Genomic DNA, 19,888 nt, shown 5'->3' with positions numbered 1-19,888 from the left:
GCTTCTCCTTCTGTGTTCCTCTGTGAATGAAAAAACCCTGTAAGGAGTCGTCTCAGAAGCTCTGCAGGTATTCAGTGCTGGGTTTTGCTGAAGGCATATCTGTCAGGAGCCATAATGACGACATGTGTGCTGGAACTGCAAAAGTTGATGTGCTTGGTATGCAGACATTATTTTGATTATGTTCTGACACTAATTTTTACTAGCTCACATGTTTATATTTCATCCATCAGGGCCTCAGTCCCTCAGTCAGTGTAGCTAAGCATAATTCTCTTGAAGTTGACCCAATTTTGCTAGCTAACAAACTGTCCCTTAGCTTTGTTACGCTTTCAGTACAAGAAGGGAGTGAGCTGTATTCTGCGCTAGCTTCTTTACAATAAAAAAATTCTTCCAAAAAACTATGTGTGCAGCCACAGGGGAACTTGTTTCCTATGGGTCCTAGCAAAGGCACAAGGGCCAATAGAGGGTATGTGGGAAGTGAGCTGCACTTCAAAATAACGGTAAAGTCCTTTACGTCCATAGGGACCCTTCCACTTCTAGAACGTACACTGGATAGTAAAGCTATTTCCAAAAATGTATTATCAGGCATTTAGGGAAGCAAGTTCAGGTGCTTTCGCTACTGTTCTGCCTCATGGCAAGGACATTTTGATTAATGCTCGCCACTTACAAATGTACTTTTCCTAAGGGACGTTATTTTTAACTTGCAAAATTGCCTTTTCCAGGAGAACAGAATGCTAGTGGGCAGCTGCCACCCAAATTCTTCCCAACAGAGGCATCTGAAGGTAGAGGCAAAGCAAGTCCTTCATTATTTAAATAAAGTCGTATCTATGTTTGAGTGGAGAGGCACAGAAGTAAGAGACAAACTTTTGTAGTTACCTTTAGTTTTACTCCCAGCAAATTCTGTTTTGTTAATACAAAAAACCTCTTGGGATGCTTGCACATCTCTGCCAGACGCTCTGAAACTGCCATCCTCTATTTTCACTTCCCTGAAATGGAGTTGTGTCAAGATAAGCTTGTACTTAAGTCTCCATTTCTGTGTCAGGAATTTTATTCAAACTCGGATCTACCCTAGAAGAGCAATTGGTAAACTTGATACTTAAAATGTTACTTGAAAGACTTTTTCCAGATGATTAGAGAAAATAAAGATACTCAAATTGGTGATATTCCTAGGGTGTAACCAGACAGAATTAGCCTTTGGCCAGACAGATTAGTTGAATGGTGTGGTATTTGCCTCCCAATCACAAACGTAGATGCTTTCGTGCAAACTAAGAGTTTAAGATCCCATGACAATAAATTCAAATTCAGTTTAAAGATAGTGGCTAGTACCATTTGAGACATCCACATGGGACCTACAAGAGAATTGCATCCTCCTGGAAGAGCAGCTGTAGGGTAGGCAGAAGGGCCTAGGACCTCTAAAAAGGTATTAGATACCTATGTTTAGGTGAGTTTGACTCAGATGCAGCACAATGTACAAATCCTATTGTGCACCAGCAGAGAGTGAACAACCCCTACCTACACTGAGATGTCTCACGCTCACCTAATAGCACCCTGATACTTACCAATAAACTCTGTGCTCACTGTAAAGCCAGGCTTAGTCTCAGTATATAGTCCATTAAAAGATATGCACAGGAAACCACAAATATTAGAGCAATCCAAGCAGCTCATTACTATTCCTCAAGGGCAACTAGAGGACATCCAAATAGGTTTAGGGAAGATACTGAGTTTGAAGTAAGTAACCTATCACTTGGCTTTCTGACACTGAGAACAGAATATCAAGGACATATCAATGCGTCATGATTTCTATGTGCATTTCTTTTTTGTTTTATTAAATACAAATGAATTTTTGGGGATAGTTCTGTGTCCAGAAAAATATACATGTATTTCTGCTCTTTGTCTCCTTACCCTAATCAAAAAACCCATAACATTTCAGTCATAAAAATTCATCTCACTAATATGTATATCTAAAATGTAGCTGTCAAAAGCAGTCACATTAATGTCCTCTTATAATCAATGAAATGTGATTTATATCCTTTAGGATTGGTATCTGTTATGAAATAAGTTGTCCTCTGGACATCCCTATTTCTCTCTATTACCGGTAAAAATAGTCTACAATGATGGCATATTATAGCTAGCTAGTTTTTATAAATCTGAGGTAAAAGTCAGGCCCATTCAAATTATAGGATAACATTACAGGATGAAACTAAAGATTAAATCCTGGTCTCACTGAAAACAAGGATAACTGAGAGCACCATGCTCTGACTTACAGGGTTGAGAGCTCAAAGCCAGCAGCATCATTAGCTGCACCAAAATACAGGGCTGGCAGCCTGCAAGTAGCTTTCTGAGCACTGTTTTTGACTGATACTGACTCCATCTGCATCTTGAGTAAAATGATTTCTTGATTTGACTATTGCCTATATTGTTACCAATCTTGAAAGTGCACTCTGAGATTGTGTCCAGACTTGTAGCTCTCTGTGGATTAAAAAAATGATTTAAAGGTATTAAATTAGCTTTAATTCAAATGTTTTGCAATCATTTAAATTCTTTAATGTAGGACCATTATCATAATGCACTGTTAAAATTATTCCATAGTGCAACACTTCCTTAAGATTAACTGAGCAAACTGTTTTTCTTGTCCTATTCAGTTTGGAATTCCTTACTGTAAGTTGAAGAAAATCACAAGCCGCACATAGTAAGAATGCAAGAATGAGAATAGAAAATATACAAACAAAACCAATGATAAGCCTGCATAATATGTCAGTGAGTGGGTTTAGGAGACTGATGGAAATTATTTGACTTGATTGATAAGGGTATGTGGGAGGTCAAGAAGATTTTTTTAAGTACAGAATCACAGTAATATTGGTTTGATTTTACTGAAAAATGTTTTCAAATTTTCTATTTTATTTCAATGTGAAAAGAGTAGCCCAGTATGAGTGACTCTTAGCTTTTGGAGCCCTTTTTTCTCTTTGTCTCTTACTATTTTGCTGATATGACAAATGCAATCTATTTTCCTGAAAAGCCACACATACATTCTGTAGATGAAATAGAGTATAGTTAAAGGTACATTTTTCCTTCCTGCAACTGAAAAACTAGAATGATGCTTTCTAATGCAACTTCAGTATTTTAAAGGCACATAGGAGCTGTTTAGAAGAGCAAAACAGCTGTCAGCTTTACCATCTAGAGCATGCTGGTTAGGCTATAATTTCTCGTTAATTAACTGATCTAAAATAGAACCCTTTGTAACTAGTCCATCAGCAATCCATGAGGTTTTTGTTGCCCACATCTCTTTTAACTTTGGCAAAGGCTTACAGTTTCTGACCTTGATGTCTTGTTTGATTTGCATTTCTGTTTTGAGACTAACATTAATTACACTGTCAAAACAGATTTTATCTTTTACGTAACATGGGCTGCCTACAGACCTAAGTTTTCTCAATATGGAGGTAACGTCTTACGCACGGAATGATTTGATTACAGTAATTCCTTTTATATTGTTCTCCTCCTGGGAGATTGTAGCATGTACTTAGACTCCAGCTTTTTTTCCAAATTTAGTGGTCACATTTGCACTTAATTGTTCATTTCCTGTACAAAATCAGATAGACATACAGAACTTAAGCCTAAAAGTATCTACTCTGAATAGAGTCTAACCTGATGTGCACACAGATTGAAAAAAAAAATAAAACCACCAACCAACTCATCCAGTAATTTTGCCTTACCCTAGTAAATTCTGATTCAGGTTACGTGTCATGCTAATGATTTCAGTCTTTTTTCACAAGTACTATATAGATTTCGTTTAACAGAGAGATGTCAAAAACAGATGCCGCTTAAAAAATAGCATTTCATATGGGATTCATATGACAGCAGTGCCTCAGTGACATGCTATTTTAAAAAGCTCTTTTAAAGTCATAAAGAAGAAGCACAAATCTTGCCTATGTCAATAATATGTTATGATAATGATCCAGATCCTGAATTTGCATGAACTGATCTAATTCCACTGACTTCAATATCAACAATTTCAGTGGGATTAACAGCATGGTCTAGCCCAGTGCCCAAAACTGTGCAATCAATTTAAAACCTACAGAAATACAGAGTGTGTGCTTTTAATACCTCTGTGGAGCTACGAAGGGACCTTGGGCCAAACTATTACTAGCTGCTATGTAGTAGCTCCAGCAGAAGGGATCAAGAAGTAGGAAATTAGGAGTCAGTCTTTCATGCAGGCAAATTCCACACGGGCTTGCTTTAACAGCCAGCTCACAGGGGATGTGGAGCAGAGGAGATGAAGCTCCCACCTTTCCAATGAACGCAGGTAACAGAAAGAGAGGTTATGTGCCAGAGTCCACCACATCACAGGGACGGAGCATTTGGCTGGAGTTTATCTTACCCCTTTGGGCATTTCAAAATCAGATGTCTTGATCTAGGCTGGTTGTCCTTGTTTCCCTTTATGGTTCATGGAGAAAGTAGGCATCTGCATAGGATGATTCATTTCCTGTTAAAATAAGCATCTAAGATGGGTGAGAAATGCCCCCAGAATTGCTTATTTTTCTCCCAGTAATTCTCAAAGAGATCAGACAACTAACTTAGACTTGGATGACTGTTTTTTAAGTGACTAATGTGAGGTGATATAGATTCCCATTTATAGTTCTCAAATACTGACTGTGTCTTGAAGGTATGACATAATTAATTGTTACTAGAAGACTCTACTTAAAAAAAGTACAATTTTGCCCCCATGGACTATCTCAACATGAGAACATAAGTTAACATCTGACTTTAGGGTGTGACAAATGACAAGTTTACCTAAACATAATAAATGTAAAATGACCCATTAGGAAAAAAGTTTAGGAAGTTATAGATACATAAAATTCAGACAATGCTTTGGGTTATGTAGTTTGAAGAAAATGCAGCACAACATATAAACTGTGATGATAAAACTCATCTGGGTGTAGGCAGTCTTTCCAAGAAAATATCTCACAAAATATCACTGGGAATGTATCAGCTGTTTCTTACTGCTTAATCTGGAAAGCAAGAATCAGAGTTCTTTTCATGGATATCCAAGCTCAAAAAGACTCTCTGTCTATTGAGAAACTGCCTGATCCCTTTACTGGCCACAGTCCACTGTGGAGGACTGCATGAGGAAGAGGAAAAAGCAGGAAGACAGGTTAATAACTAAAGTAGCTCTTTAATTCTGTTTGAGGGAAATTTATCTGAGATTCAAATAAAAGAATTAATTTATTTAAAAACAAAATTCTCTCTTAAAGTTTAAGCACAGTATGACATTGGAAGGTTTCAATGACTATTTTTCAAGGTTTGCATATCCTTACAGTTAAAAAAAAAATGCTCTCATTACCTTACAAATGGAGAAACTCTTGAACATGGAAAAAGCCCTCAGAAATTACAGTCTTTCACTAGCAGAGAAGCAAGCAAAAGTGTGGACTTATCCAGGGACAAACAAAGAAAAGGGCAAAAAGAGCTGGAGGAGTTCAGACTGTACAAGAACGTGAGGTGTCTTCCTCACCTGCCCTACACTCACGTACAGCCAATGTTTTAATTTAAGTGCAAAGTGAGGGTGTTTGTGTAGTATTTTGAAAGACTTTTCATTAGAAATAGTGTGGCCAGCAGGTCTAGGGAAATGATGGTCCCCCTGTTCTCGGCACTGGTAAGGCCACATCTCGAATACTGTGTTCAGTTTTGGGCCTCTCGCTACAAGAAAGACATTGAGGTGCTGGAGTGTGTCCAAAGAAGGGCAACAAAGCTGGTGAAGGGTCTAGAGCACAAGTCTTATGAGGAGCAGCTGAGGGAACTGGGGTTGTTTAGCCTGGAGAATAGGAGGCTGAGAGCAAACCTTATCTCTCTCTGCAACTACCTGAAAGGAGGTTGTAGCGAAGTGGGTGTTGGTCTCTTCTCCCAAGAAGTGATAGGATGAGAAGAAACAGCCTCAAGTTGTGCCAGGGGAGGTTTAGATTGGAGATTAGGAAAAAATTCTTCACTGTAAGGGTTGTCAAACATTTGAAGAAGCTGTCGAGATTGAGTCTGTTATGATTTTCTCCAGATCCCTAGAGGTGTTTAAAAGATGTGTAGATGTGGTGCTTAGGGACATGGTTTAGCGATAGTCTTGGCAGTGCGAGGTTAATGGTTGGACTTAATGATCTTAAAGGTCTTTTCCAACTTGAACAATTCTATGATTCTGTGACTTGCATTTACATTCAGCTAGCACTGCCTAGGGTCATATTTAGATTTGATATAAGGAAGAAATTTTTTACATTGAGGGTGGTGAGGCAGTGAAACAGGTTGCCCAGAGAAGTTGTGGATGCCCCATCCCTGGAAGTGTTCAAGGCCAGGTTAGATGAGGCTTTGGGCAACCTGGTGTAGTGGAGGATTTCTCTGCCCATGGCAGGGGGTTTGGAACTAGATGATCTTTAAGGTCCCTTCCAACCCTAACCATTCTATGATTCTATGATTCTATATAATGGAGGAAAATATTTTATATCAGCTTTACTCCATACAGAGCCTGAGCACATACTGCTCCCGCATTGAAAAGAGAAAGTAGAACCCAAATCACTAGTGTAGGTCTTGAAGGTGGTCACTGGTGACACACATTGAAGACAACAGACTTGGATCCAAACAGGGTAATTTACCTTGGCCTTTTCCCCTCGTTGTAGCTGATCACTTTTTCTTAATTAAGTAGCCAGAGGCTACACGTTAAAACTAAGCATTTCTAAAGCAGCTTGTTATGACCAAACTTAAAGGTATTACTGATCCAAGAAGGAAATCCCTAACATTTCAGAATTTACTTTAGAAAAAAAACAGATTTGCTTTGTAAAAATTAAACTGTTTGACATTTGTATCCTTTTAATTAAGTTTGGCACTGAGGACTAGCGTGTAATGGAAGTTGACAATAAGTGTATATAAAAAGATGTGTTCCAACATCATCTCTTTTAAACAGGGACTTGTGTTCTTATTTTTGACATCCATGGCTTGGTAGAAAAATCATAAAAGAGTTCATTCTTTTTGTGGGAAATGAACTCTTCTAGTGGGTGAGATTTTTTTCTCAGAAGTCCTCTGATTTCTTAGTGATCTTTTAATGTTTATCATTCTTTGTTTTGAGAAGTAACTGTTACGCATCCATATGTACATTTTTATTATAAGAGTAGCTCAGAGGTCCTGATGACCATGATGAAGCATAGCGAAGAGATTTCAGAGCATTTCAAGGACAGTCAAGTTAGCTGGGACTGTAAAAATCTTTGGCTAGAACAGCATTCATGATGGTCAAAAGACTATACCAGTAACTCAGTACTCTTTTTGTACAGGATTCGATTTAATTGTGGCCTTTCATTATGATCAGGTCTCTTTTCCCTCTTCTGAGATGGTGCCAGGGTTGGCGTTCACCTTCCCTGTGCAGAGCAGAAGATCTGGCATCAGCCTGGGAGTCTGCACCCTGTTTCTCTCAGTGCTGCGGTTCCTCAGAGAAGCCCTGTCTGCCTGCAGCAATGTGCCCCTGGGAGCTCTGCCTCCAGGGCAGCTCCACACTCCCTGCAGAGTAATTATCCTCCTTCTGAATAAACCTCCTTACAAAACAGAAAATCCAGTTTGCTCCTGTCGTGTCATAAGGGACAACCGTTTCCTTTAATTGATGGTGCTTTCATGTAAATTCATCATCCAGTTAACTTTGTGATCTCAGCCTAAATAATGTTATTTTGACTAAGTGCTTAGTGGTTATATTGATTTGTAAAAACCCCTCAGGTGACTCTATCTTGCAAATGGACCGGCAGCAGTGATTTATTAAAAGGCTGCCTTTTGAAAGGTGTTCTGAATGTCACCTACGGCCACTGATATTTCATCAAATATATCACGTCTCGCCTTCTGCCTTTTGCCTGGGAATCTCTGTGGATAACCTGAAGTTATATCTAAATTGAATTATTTTAGTCATCTTATTTCTAGTATGAACTGTGTTGGCACTGAAATATGAGCAGAGTAACAGGCTTATTTCTTTGGCTATAGCAACAGTAACCTTAAGCAAGTTTAGTCAAATGCAGTGTAGAGTAAGAGGGATATTCTGCTTCCAGGTATATCAATTAAATAAAAAAAAAAAAAATCCTGTTACTTATGAATTATCAGGAAACTTTTCTTGGATTTCTATTGTATGTGTCTAAGCCGTCAAATTGCCAGTTCTCCAGTGTTGGGATTGTCTTCTTGATTACTCTGCAGTATTGCCATAATGCCTGATACTCTGGTTCTGACCGGTGCTTCCCAGCTAGGATCACAAAATACGTAAGCGAAATTAATGCAGTTTACAGAGCAGATCACTTGTAGCCATCTGTGTGCCAAATTCAGCACTGACAGGCAATCTTGTATACGTGAGGGTCATGTGGCAGTTCAGGTATGAAATGTAAGTCGTGCTAGGAGAAGATAACTGGAGCTGGCATAAATGGGCACTGCACTCTTTACATAAAAGCAACGATCCTTACAAAACCAGATTGAAGTGTTACACTTTTTTCCTGCCTGAGTGACCAATTAATGCATGTTATGCTGCATTGCTACCTGCTCTTTTCTCCTAAACAATTTATACTTGGTTTTCATCATCATTTAATCTAGACTACTATGAAACAGCACAGAACCATTTTGTTTTCTCTCCATTTCTCTAACAATGTCCTTCCTGAAAGGAAAGTCCAGTGGAGCTGAGTGCATATGTTTATGTAGAAACGGGGCAAGTACCTGAACAGATAACACTTTGATTGAAATGAAAGTCTGAAATACCCATATAGTTTAGAATTAGAACAGGTTTTTAACATTTTTGTCATTTTTTGTTGGTGATCATAAGCTAACAGATGGGGATAGACTGTTTTATGAGCTCAAAAATCATTTTTCTCACTTTATGAAAAAGGCAAAAAATAAGATCAGGTTTCTATATTAAGATAGCCTTTGAATACAACTGGAAGGAAAATTTTAGTTTCTTTTTCATAATTCCTTCTGTGTTTGGTTTAAACAATAAAAAGATATGTTTGCCTCTTGTACCATCAACTTTCTTTTTCTTTGCATTTCAGAGCAGCTATAGATTTTACAAATTGATTAATAGCGTGGCAGCATTACTTTGCTCATTGCTTAGCAGCAGGATTGGTGAGAGAAATTTCGGGAGTGCCCGGCATGCACACACGAAAACTACTCAGAAAACTTAAGAAATCAGAAATCTTTGGTCATCTTCTGTAGGCCACAGAAACAGCAGATTATTCAGGTTTTATGTTTTATATGTCAAAACATCAAGCATGTCTCTGCTTCTGCTGAAGTACACAATTTAAGTGGGTCTAAAGTCGCACCATGACAGCTCTGCCTTCCTGGTGCTCTGCTTTTACGCGCCCCTGTCCTCGTGCTGTGTTTCATCCCCAGCTGTTGCACTGGCTCTGACACCCACCTTGTCCTGCTGTGACTGAAGACAAGGATCTTCCATTCCAGTCTTCTTTTTCCCAGTTCAGCTTTCAGCACCAGTGCCCTGGATGGAGTTACTCAGGCACTGTCCTTGGCCAGTGCTCTGTACCCGGGGGTTACATTGTCCAGCATCAGCCCTCCCTGCGGGGATGACAAAACCCACCACAGCTCTGGAGTTTATAGAATCATAGAATCGTAGAAAACCATAAAATTTTAGAATCATAGAAAATCATAAAATCGTAGAATGATGCACCAAAAACTGGGGAAGACATGAAGCAATGTTGAGGAGGTTTTATGTGCTTACTTTGAACTAATAACCACTAAGGCAAATAAAATTTCCAAAGCAGCGAATGATGCAAAGCTGACGGGAGCTGCTGTCCATCAGCATAAGAAGTGAATGAGAAAAGAGAAGGAATTTCATTTTCTGCCAGGAAAAGGAAATGTTTCTTCTCATATATAATAAGTGGTATGTATGACTGTTAGGGCCGAGAATTGGACATGATAGAAAAAGACATTACTGCTGATAACAAGAACATTCACAGATGTAGTAATTAATGGAAAAAATTTTTGAAAGTGACATAAAATTTCATGCTTCAGACCTTAAGTCAATACTTATTTGTTAGAGACCTAAGACCAAGCACGAACAGTAAACTATGGATTACGGAGTTACTTTTCTCCTTTAACAAGCCTGTAATCTATTATGCAGTCATCTCTTAGATCAGCAACACATACCAAGTTTATCTAAGACAAGTCTTGGTCACATTATTCATCTAAGCTATCCTATTTACTTCACTAGAACCACTTGAATGACTGAAGCAAATAGAATTTGGTGGCAAGATTTGCCTCACAAATTCACGCCTCCATCCTCTTACCTGATTTTGTTACAGTCTCCAATTAGTCCCAGATTTCTGTGGCTCTGAAACTGTTGTTCCAGATATGAACTCATTAACTGTGTAGAGATGATTTTTTTTATTTCCTGCTCAATATTTGATCTCTGTGACTGTAGCTTAAAAGTAAATTGGATTTTTTCCTGCCATAATTCATTGTAAATATGTAGCCAGTTTCTCATGAATTTTCAGTTGTTCTCCCAATTTCTTCTCCTTTTTGAACATCTGTAGGTTTTTTAATTCCTGTTTAGTGCTCATGATCAAAAGCACTTGCCAGAGTACTGCAGTAACTGTAATACTTGGTGCCTTTAAGACATATCACTCTACTGAAACAATCAGAAATTTCCAGAATATAGTATTTAATCCTAGAGCAAAAAAAATAAGAAAAAAAAAAGCAAGTCACTGTTTTGGGTTTGCTACAAGGAGAATATTTCTTTTTTAGAAATGTAAATGAAGATTAAGTTAGCTATGAAGGGTTGCAATAGAAGTTTAACATTATATATTCATTAGACAGAGAAGTGATCTGCTGCCAGAGTAGTAGGGATATACTTTCTTGTGATGTTTCATTATCACATTTACCATATGTTTCATTATTCACTGCTATTCTTTTGCATGATGAGAGAAGGTAAAAAACAGTCAATTAGTTCTAACAGTGATAACGTGTCTTATATTATAGGTAAAAACAGCTTCCTATTCTGGATTTCACTCACCCTATTTCACCCTATTGTCTCTATTTCAAATGTTTCCCAGCACTTTGATCACTTGCATCTACATTTGCAGGGAGTGGTATTATGGCAACTCTCTTAGTGGAAACATTCTTCAGAGCCATAAGACATTGTCTTAATTTCCAAACTTTACAGCGTCTCCCTTCTTTTGTGAAATTTCTGTGTTCCCTAAAGCGTCTGAAAAATATTGGGCTTTTCTTTCTTCTTAACAGCTGGTTACAAAACTGACAGGAGATAAGATTGGTGATAGGACAACAAAATGGCACTTCAAAAAAAGCACACACTCTCAGAGTCTGAAGAGCATGTTTTCGCATGTTTCACTCTGTTAGAGCAGTTTAGCTCAGAGCAAAACTCTCTTTAAATCTCTACCAGAATTGAGTGGCATCAGTAGTAATTCAAAACGTGCTTCAGATGAAGGTTTTCACTTCCTAGCTGTGCCTCGCTCTCTTTTATTTATGATCACCCTTTTATTTATGATTACCAAGAATCAAAATTTAAGAGGGGTTTTCTCTAGTCTCACTTTTCCCATAGGCTAGCCTGGTGATAGAGGCTCAGCAGTCCCAGGTATTAGCAAACTCCTAAACTTGTGTCTTCTCTCCAGAGAGCTACAGCATAGCCTCATATCAAATGCACGACTGGAGAGGTGCTCCTTGTGACTTCATCGCTCATCAGCCCATATTCATGTAATGGGAAGAGGAACTCTTGTAGAATCCTATTTAGACTCAAGTAATCCCAGTTTCAAGGTTACCTGAGTCACTGTTGCGATGTTCAATGCATTTAATAGCACCAGAAAAAGGCAAACCTTTTCCTTAGATCATTCATTATCCTGGTCTCTGCATGTATACCTTATGCTATTTCAGTATTATTAATATGGGGAAACATAATAATTTTCTTTATCTTCCTGCAATTATACGAGACATGAATTGGACTTGATTTTCTTGTGCAGGAAAATAGGAAACTATATCATGATGCATTTTTGTATCAGTTGCTAGTTTTATGAATTATGATTGCATGCGCTTTGGGAAAAAAAAAATCCATTACAGAAATGCTCTTATTAGTACCAAAAAAGTATAGTGAGCCTAGACAATTAGAAAATTCAACTGTGTGATATTAATGACTAAGTATCTATCTCTATGGAATCTCTAAAATTTTGTAAGGAAGCAGCATTGGCACCATTCTACATCTGTAGAGTTTTCTTGGATGTTTTCTAGAGCCTTTTGCTGCAAGACAGAATCTGTGTTAAACGAGCCTCAGACCTGCTCTACTCATCAGACTAAAAGTCTTAGCTCTGTTCATGTGTATCCACTTCTCCCAGTGCTTCAGACTCATTTTTATATCTGTATTTCCATATTCACTGCATTTAAGTATATCCCATTTCAATGTATGTTCTAAAGATTTAAGGCTTACTGCAGGATAATAGATAAAACGTCACTGCTTTTGGTATTACTTGTAGTTTTTGCTTGTTTTCCAAGTATCTAGTAGCTTTGCATATATTGTAACATTTTTTTTGCATACCTGGAATTTCCTTTTATTAACGGTATTGCAGATATTTTTAAAACGTATGCTTCTTGTGTAAGTAGCCAATCTTGCCTAATTCCAACCAGTAGACCTAGAAGTATTTTTAAAGGCAAAAGTGTGGCATACTGTAAAGTAGAAGTTTCTGAATAATATTTTGTTCCAGTATATTGATGCTACTTTCTTAATACACTTTATCAATACAGAGCTCACAGTTCAGGCGATAACAAGAGGGGAAACAAAAAATTTCCCTTTATTTCTCTTATCAGCTTTACTCCATACAGAAACAGCTTCAGAAGCCCCAGTGTGTACCTACCCAGCACAAGTCTTTACATGCACAAATCCTCACTAAATCTCTTTCATCTTCACTGTAATCTGGGACTCCCATTTCCATTCCTTCCTTCCTGGTTGAAATAAAACATTGCTGTGGACACCTATCTGACTCTGAGAGACACTTTCAACTGATAGTGAGATTCACAAGGAGCGCTATGTTGCACCATCTTCATTTTTAAGTAACGTAATCTGAATGTTAAGGTGACTTCTGCCGTGAATTTTCCATCAGATTAATCTTGATTTCTCTTTTCCTTTTTTTTTTTTCCTTTAAATTCTTTCCATAGCTGTAACTTACACAAGTTACAAAAAAACTCCGCCACCGGTACCCCCTCGTACCACTTCCAAGCCACTGATCTCAGTCACGGCACAGAGCAGCACAGAATCCACCCAGGACGCATATCATGATAGCCGGACTCAGAGGATTTCCCCGTGGCCGCAGGACGGGCGAGGGATGTACAACTCCACCGACAGTTTGGACAGTAACAAGGCCATGAATCTCGCCTTGGAAACTGCGGCTGCGCAGCGCCACGTGTCCGAGAGCCAGAGCACCTCGATACGAACCAGTGACAAGGCCATTTTAGTGACAAAAGCAGAGGAGTTTCTTAAGAGTCGACGTTCTTCTATAGGGATCCAGGTAGCCTATCATTAACATCTATTCTGTGATGAATTGCTTGCCTTCTTTCTGTAAATAGCAGAGAATGAGTCATTCAGCTTCACTGGCTCTAATAATCTAACAAACAACCTCTGGCTGCTTAGCATTAATTGTAATTCACATCATGGCAACGTGGCTGTGCAGAAAAGTCTTCGGCTAATATGCTGTACCTGGAAGAAAATGAATGAATAAATCTCTAGGGAGGTTACCTGTCATTAACACTTGATATGAAAATTATACTGCAGAGCTACAGGTGAACAGCATGTTCATCTCCTTCCCTCCATGAATTCACAGTCCTTTTTATAGAATTACACCGGCTTTAAAGTGCTCGACTGTATTTTTTCCATTATCTTTCTCTTTTGACCTTGGAAAATGTGTAATGCTGATGAATCTTCAAGTTATTCTGCCTAAAAACAGTCCCCCTTGCCCTTACTTTTAGTTGTGCTGGGGAGAGGGTACTGAGGAAGGGAAAGAAATGTTCTGCTGTAGATACAGCGTAATTATAGATGGTGAGTAATTAAATAACGTTAATAAGCACAGTCTTTGAGCATTCCTCCATTTATCCACCAAAAAGTTGAATATTTATTTCACCTGACAAAATGTCTGTCAGGCTGTGGAAACCTCAGTTAGATTCTGTTGTTTGAGGCAAATGAAATATAACAATTCCAAATGCAAATTCTGAACACTATTCCTTCTATTAAAAGGAAAGCACTATAGATAGTAACGGTCATTTGTTTAAATCTCTAGGAAATACCAAGTAGTAATAAAAATCAGAAAGTTCAACTTGCAAAGAATGCAAAGTCCTTTGAGACACAGGATTAAAGGAAAATTTAGGCTGCTGCCTTGCTGTTACTTAGATATATATAATTTTAAGTATGTGAATATTCCCTTTTATATCATTAGGTTCACTTTTGTGCTTAAAAATCTCTACCTCTGCCAGATCAGCTATAGAGGAAATGCTATGTATTTTGGCCTAGTTACAGGTATTGTGGAGACACCAACATAGATCTTTAGAAGGTAGTAGTCCATGTAACAAAGCCCAATGAGTGACCATTCATCTACTATAAAGTACATTATTTTCTTTAACAAGTAGTCATTCCATTTCCATTAATTTCAAAATACGGTCCGAGAAAAGTAATTGAGTTAAGCACGTCAGAGCTACTGATGGAAGTTCACTGTTTAACATCTTAGTGTGCTATAATTTTGCTGTTCCACAACATATTAGACCAATGGGAAGACACAGTCTTTGCCAGCCAGCTGCTTGTCCAGTTCTCGACATAAAAGCATTTGCTTCTACTTCTTTAGATGTGTAAGAATAGAATGCAGTTTAACAGTGATGGTAAAATATTCAGATGGCTACTTTTCAAATGTTTTACAAAGTAATCAATGTATCCTAAATTGTTCAGAGAAGAGGCTTAGCAGATAACACTGAAAAGCTCAAAGGAGCAGCAAGTAATTTTTGGTACCTTTTAGCCCCTAACCTGAAACTTATTCTTCACAAAGGAATAGTACCTAGTGTTGTTCTTATCTTGTCTTTACAGCAGCTGTGCACAGTGGTATTTAACAATGTTGGTGTCTTGCTTCAGTCAGTCCTGATATTTCAACAATTACTTCTGAAACTTTGATTACATCACTTGATCCTGTTTCTTACTGCAGGTGATGACCAGTACTTTTCACTGGGCTCTGCCCCTTCTTGGTATGTGGTGTGTTTAATAATATGTGCTTGTAATCCGCAAAAACATCTGTGCAATGATTTCCATGGAGACAGCGGATCATCTGTACGCACTTATCATCTGACACTTGGCCCATAACACTGGTCCTCAGGTGCACACGCTGAAAAAGGCAAATATTGTTTACAACAGCAGGTCTTAGAAGGATGAGCTGTTTGTTATCTTTTGAGAAGTACAAACTGCTTGGTTGTACCATTTGGCATTAGATAAGATTAAAATTGCAAAATTACCCTCAACACAGGTTCCTGAGAGCACATTTTGGTTGTTTGGGTTTTTTTCTGCAGTGAGTTTCAAACTTCATATTAGCGTGAAAAATGCCTTTCTGCAGCATTTCTAAGCAGAAAATGCATTTTGTTGTATTTCTGTTACCAGGTTTGTAAGGAATAAAAACACAGTGTAGAAGGCTCTTATTGCAAACTACATAAATAGCAATTTATGCCCCCAAAATGCAGTTGAAGTATTTAATTTCTTTTAGACTTCTGCATCAAAGCACCTTAGAAAAGGATGACTTTTATTTGCATATTTCCTTGATTGACTAAATGACTTGTTTTCTTATTAGCATGCCATGCCAGGGTAATGCATTGAATTTGCATTTATTTGCATTAATTAATTTGCTATCAGAGTGGTTAATTTGTGCATTTTTTAATGTTTCATTCCTTTAACACATTGGTTTGAGAGTGCTTGCCAACAAAGCTTCGTACAGGAGCAGAGAGGCACAAAGATAAAGAATGGCCAGTGACGCGTCTACATGTGGAACTGCTATGGACCCAGACTAGGGCTCCCATGTCTGTGATATATACAATTTGTGTAGAATACATGTAAGGAGTAGAAGTCCTTTTAAAAAGTCCTGGCACACTCGGCATGTGCCATAGGATTGGTTTTCACATGCACAGGGATCCCAAGCTCCTAAGGGAACATTGAACTTAATATGAAGATCAGTAGCATCCAATCTGCAAGGACAGAGAACACAGATATGGTAACCCATCTCACAGTGTGTTAGCTCTGTCCCAGATGGGAATTTTGAACACAAAGAAAAACCTTCAGAAACAAAGCTTTTACAGAAAATAGCTGTAGGTTTGGGTTTTTTTTCACTGCCGTAACTAAATCAAAAGGAATATTGTCAGACAAATCAGTAGGCACTGCAAAAAAAATTGTTGATTCCTCAAGAAAAATAGGTTGCAAAATACTGATTTTGGGGTTAAAAATTTAGTCATCATTCTGAAGAATATATATATATAGAACAAAGAATAAAACTCTAGCAATACTAGTAGCTATAGTCTTCATATCTGTCTTCTATCATGACAGAAGAAGACTAATCAAAGTATTTGAATTAAAATGGAGAGTAGAGATTGTGTCAAATAAAGTAAACACTAAGTCAAGAACAAGGTTATTGCTAATATATATTCAGGGATTTTCCTTGCTCTTTTGCACACCCTTGTATATATGCTAATTATTAACATTCAAAAACTGCTCTAGTTTTAAACCATTTCATATTAAAAGCATTTGAATTGTAAAATATATGAGAAAACATGCTAAGAAATTACTCATTTACTTCAAGTATTTCAAAACAAATAGTCCTTTGTTTCTTCTCTATTTAAAAGACATGAAGGCTTCTCAAAATGAACAGAAGCCCCGGAAGTAGATGAGATGGAAGCAAATATTGTAAGTGTGGAGACTGATTCATGAGGATATTTTTGGAGACGAACACTAATATTAGCATAGAGAATGGACTCTGTCATCTTCATTTATCGTCAGGACATCACGCTTCAAAATATCTAGTTTTTTTTTTCAATGTCCAGAATCTTCATTAAACAAACCGTTCCTACAAATCAAAAGCTGTATTCAGAAGGATTAGTGCAATAACTCACCTGCCTATTTTTTTGTGTCAAAAGGGGATCGTCTGCATAATATTTATATAGATATATTTAATGAAATATTAACATCATATGGTAAAAAACTTTGTTCAAGAAACTCTGCAGTCTCAAACTGGAATTGCCCTTTAAAGAAAAGCATTTTGTATGCACATGACATATTTATTTGAATGAGCATCTACATTTTCTTTGTACTGTTTAGGTTATAGCATCCTTGTCAGTGCTCTACTTCAGTATACACATACCAATCAAAAGAAATATTTGCATTGATTACAGTGGTCTTTGGATCATAAGTGATCCAAAATTTAGAGGTAAGCATTGTTCATTCTGCTCCTAAAATCACTGTCAGACATTGCGTTTGTGAGAGAAGTGCACGAAGTCCTTGGCCTGCAGAAGTCAGTGCAAGTTTTGATAACACCTTTGTGGTACAGAGGCTGTAATCTGGCCTTTAGAGTTAACATTGAACGATAAAAAAAAACAACCCATACATATATCTATGCATTCTGAATGCATGTGTGTGTGTATATATAGAGATAGATAGATAGATATAGATATAGATATAGATATAGATATAGATATAGATATAGATATAGATATGTCAGTATTAACAGGCTTAGCCCCTGCTGTGTGCATTATTTTGTTGTTACTATCTCATATTAGCTTGACACAAATCCTGTTTCTAAACTCACATGCATTTTTAGCAAAAAAAAAGTGCTTTTTTAAAAGACCGGTAGAAGTTTTCAACCCGTTGTAGGATATTCCTGTGATAATTAGCACTTACTGTGCCACACAACGTATTTGAGTAGTCCAGATGTTCTGCTGGGAAGTAGTGGAGTAGCAAAATGGAGCCCTGTGGTGAGGCACAGAAAATCATTCAAGCATGAAAGTGTAAGTTTATTTTGGTGTGTTTCTAAAAATTATTTTGAAAATGTATATTTTTTTGGCTTAGATAAAAGTATTCCATCAGCTAAGGAAAGCAGTAGCAGTTAGTACTGTAATTTTATTTGAAGTGTTTTTCCTTCTTTGAAGTCACCGCATACAAATGAGATCTCCCTGTACCTAAGAATGGTTATCTGCATTCACAATTACGTGTACTTGATCTAGTGTCAAATGTAGTGTTTTCTTCTCTTTTTCACTCTCGTTATCCCTGAGAAGCCTATGCAAGAGAGGAAAGGTGAATTATTTCCCTTCCTGTGCATCATCAGAGAGCTTGTTTATTAAATTCTAATTATAGAACAAATCAGTTACAGCAGCGAAAAACCATTGAGGGCAGTGAAGTTGCGTGGGGAGAGATAATGTGGCCTGAAGGACTCTCATTACTGATGCTTATGAGAGAGAAGCAAAAGGCACCAGGTTAAAATCTGTTTTCTTATGCATTGAATATATTAACTTCAAGCCTCCCTTAGAGATAGTATGTATAGAAACTTAGACTGGAATTTTTAGGACATTACAATGTTATGTTGCAGTCCTCATATTTAAGAGTAGAATAATACTTTAATACAGAAATAAAGGTTGCTTTTAAGTAACTAAAATTATCAGCTAAATAAGCTTAGTATTTACTTTGAAAGAATAATGTAGTCAGTTCATGCGTCCTTTTCTAGAAGGAGTGCCAAGATTTATTGTAACAAGCGAGTTATTTGCACTTATTCAAATAATTTTCTTTTAGTATAATTTACTTGTGGATCATTTATTACTGAGTCAGTGCCAGTATCTGATACTTAGTTTTCAAATTTTGAGCTGAATCCGTCAGCAGAGACTGACAACAGGGGATTCATAGTATTGTCTGCTCCTCATATTGGCAACCAAAAGTGTGGAGGGGAGTGCTATGCCTTTGTGAAAGGTAAGACGAATAAGGTAGAAATAATCTCAAAATGCTCCATTACATTTACTATTCATATTATAACCTTGTGGGTATATTATAAGCCCATAAACCAACATTTTTCATGGCATAAAGTGCCAAATTTTTAAAGCAGTTTTAGTTCTTTCTTTGCAAGGAGAAAGGAAGTTGACCTGCTATATTAGATCTACTTTTCTTCTTTCTTCTGCTTTTGGTCAGTGTCTGGCTATTTTTTTGTTTCATCTTCTGGGTGAGATTCCCTCATAATCAGATAGACATAATTTGTCACAGTATTTTGCTTTACTGAGATTGTGGGCCAATTTGCAAATATTAAGGCTTCTAGAACCCATGCAAGTATTAAAACAATAATGAATCATAAAGAATAACAACGGATTTATTAAGACTTATATGAGTTTCAGGAGCTACACAATCAAACCAAAAGTATTACTTTTTCTCCTCTGCTTATTTGAATCTAGACTAGCCAATCTGATTAAATCTGAAGTTTCCTGCTGTCTTCAAGCAAGAGCCTTTATTATATCTGTCATTCAGAAATGCAATTTATTTGTTCATTTTTTCCTTTGTGAGTGCAAATCATATTCTTATATCCCACTTTTACTTGTGTTGGCATTTACTTCCATTTTCCAGATCTATTTTTTTTTGTTGATTGGTACAATATTTGCAATCCTAGATTGCACACACACACAAAAATAATTTGGCTTTCTCCTGCTGTTACAAGGCACAGTGAGGAAATGAAAGCATTAAAATACGAAGGCAATCATCAGGTTATTTAGTCAATGTCAGCCTTGGCAAGCTGGAGGGAAGGATAATTTCGCAAGAGTTTATATTTAGAGGTAACTAATGTCATTTTTATTTTGATACCTGGGCCATCATTTTCCTGATAATTTTGTTTTTAATAAAATTTTAGAGCAT

General features: G+C 37.3%; 1 protein-coding gene across 4 annotated transcripts in view; it reads left to right on the top strand.

The window, feature by feature from the left end:
• The window catches only part of DLGAP2 (DLG associated protein 2), a 388,943-nt gene that overhangs the window by 347,127 nt on the left and 21,928 nt on the right, over positions 1-19,888 (top strand). For all 4 annotated transcript variants that reach the window (XM_086608344.1, XM_086608343.1, XM_086608342.1 and 1 more), the window contains one exon: positions 13,153-13,502. In XM_086608344.1, the coding sequence (XP_086464470.1) occupies positions 13,153-13,502 (350 nt within the window). The remainder of the gene's footprint in view (positions 1-13,152; positions 13,503-19,888) is intronic.

The sequence above is a fragment of the Tauraco erythrolophus genome, chromosome 2, assembly GCF_009769465.1.
Source record: "Tauraco erythrolophus isolate bTauEry1 chromosome 2, bTauEry1.pri, whole genome shotgun sequence".
NCBI classification, from domain to species: Eukaryota; Metazoa; Chordata; class Aves; order Musophagiformes; family Musophagidae; genus Tauraco; species Tauraco erythrolophus.
The sequence above is the reverse complement of the archived record's forward strand: the minus strand, read 5'-3'. Positions and strand labels throughout refer to the sequence as shown.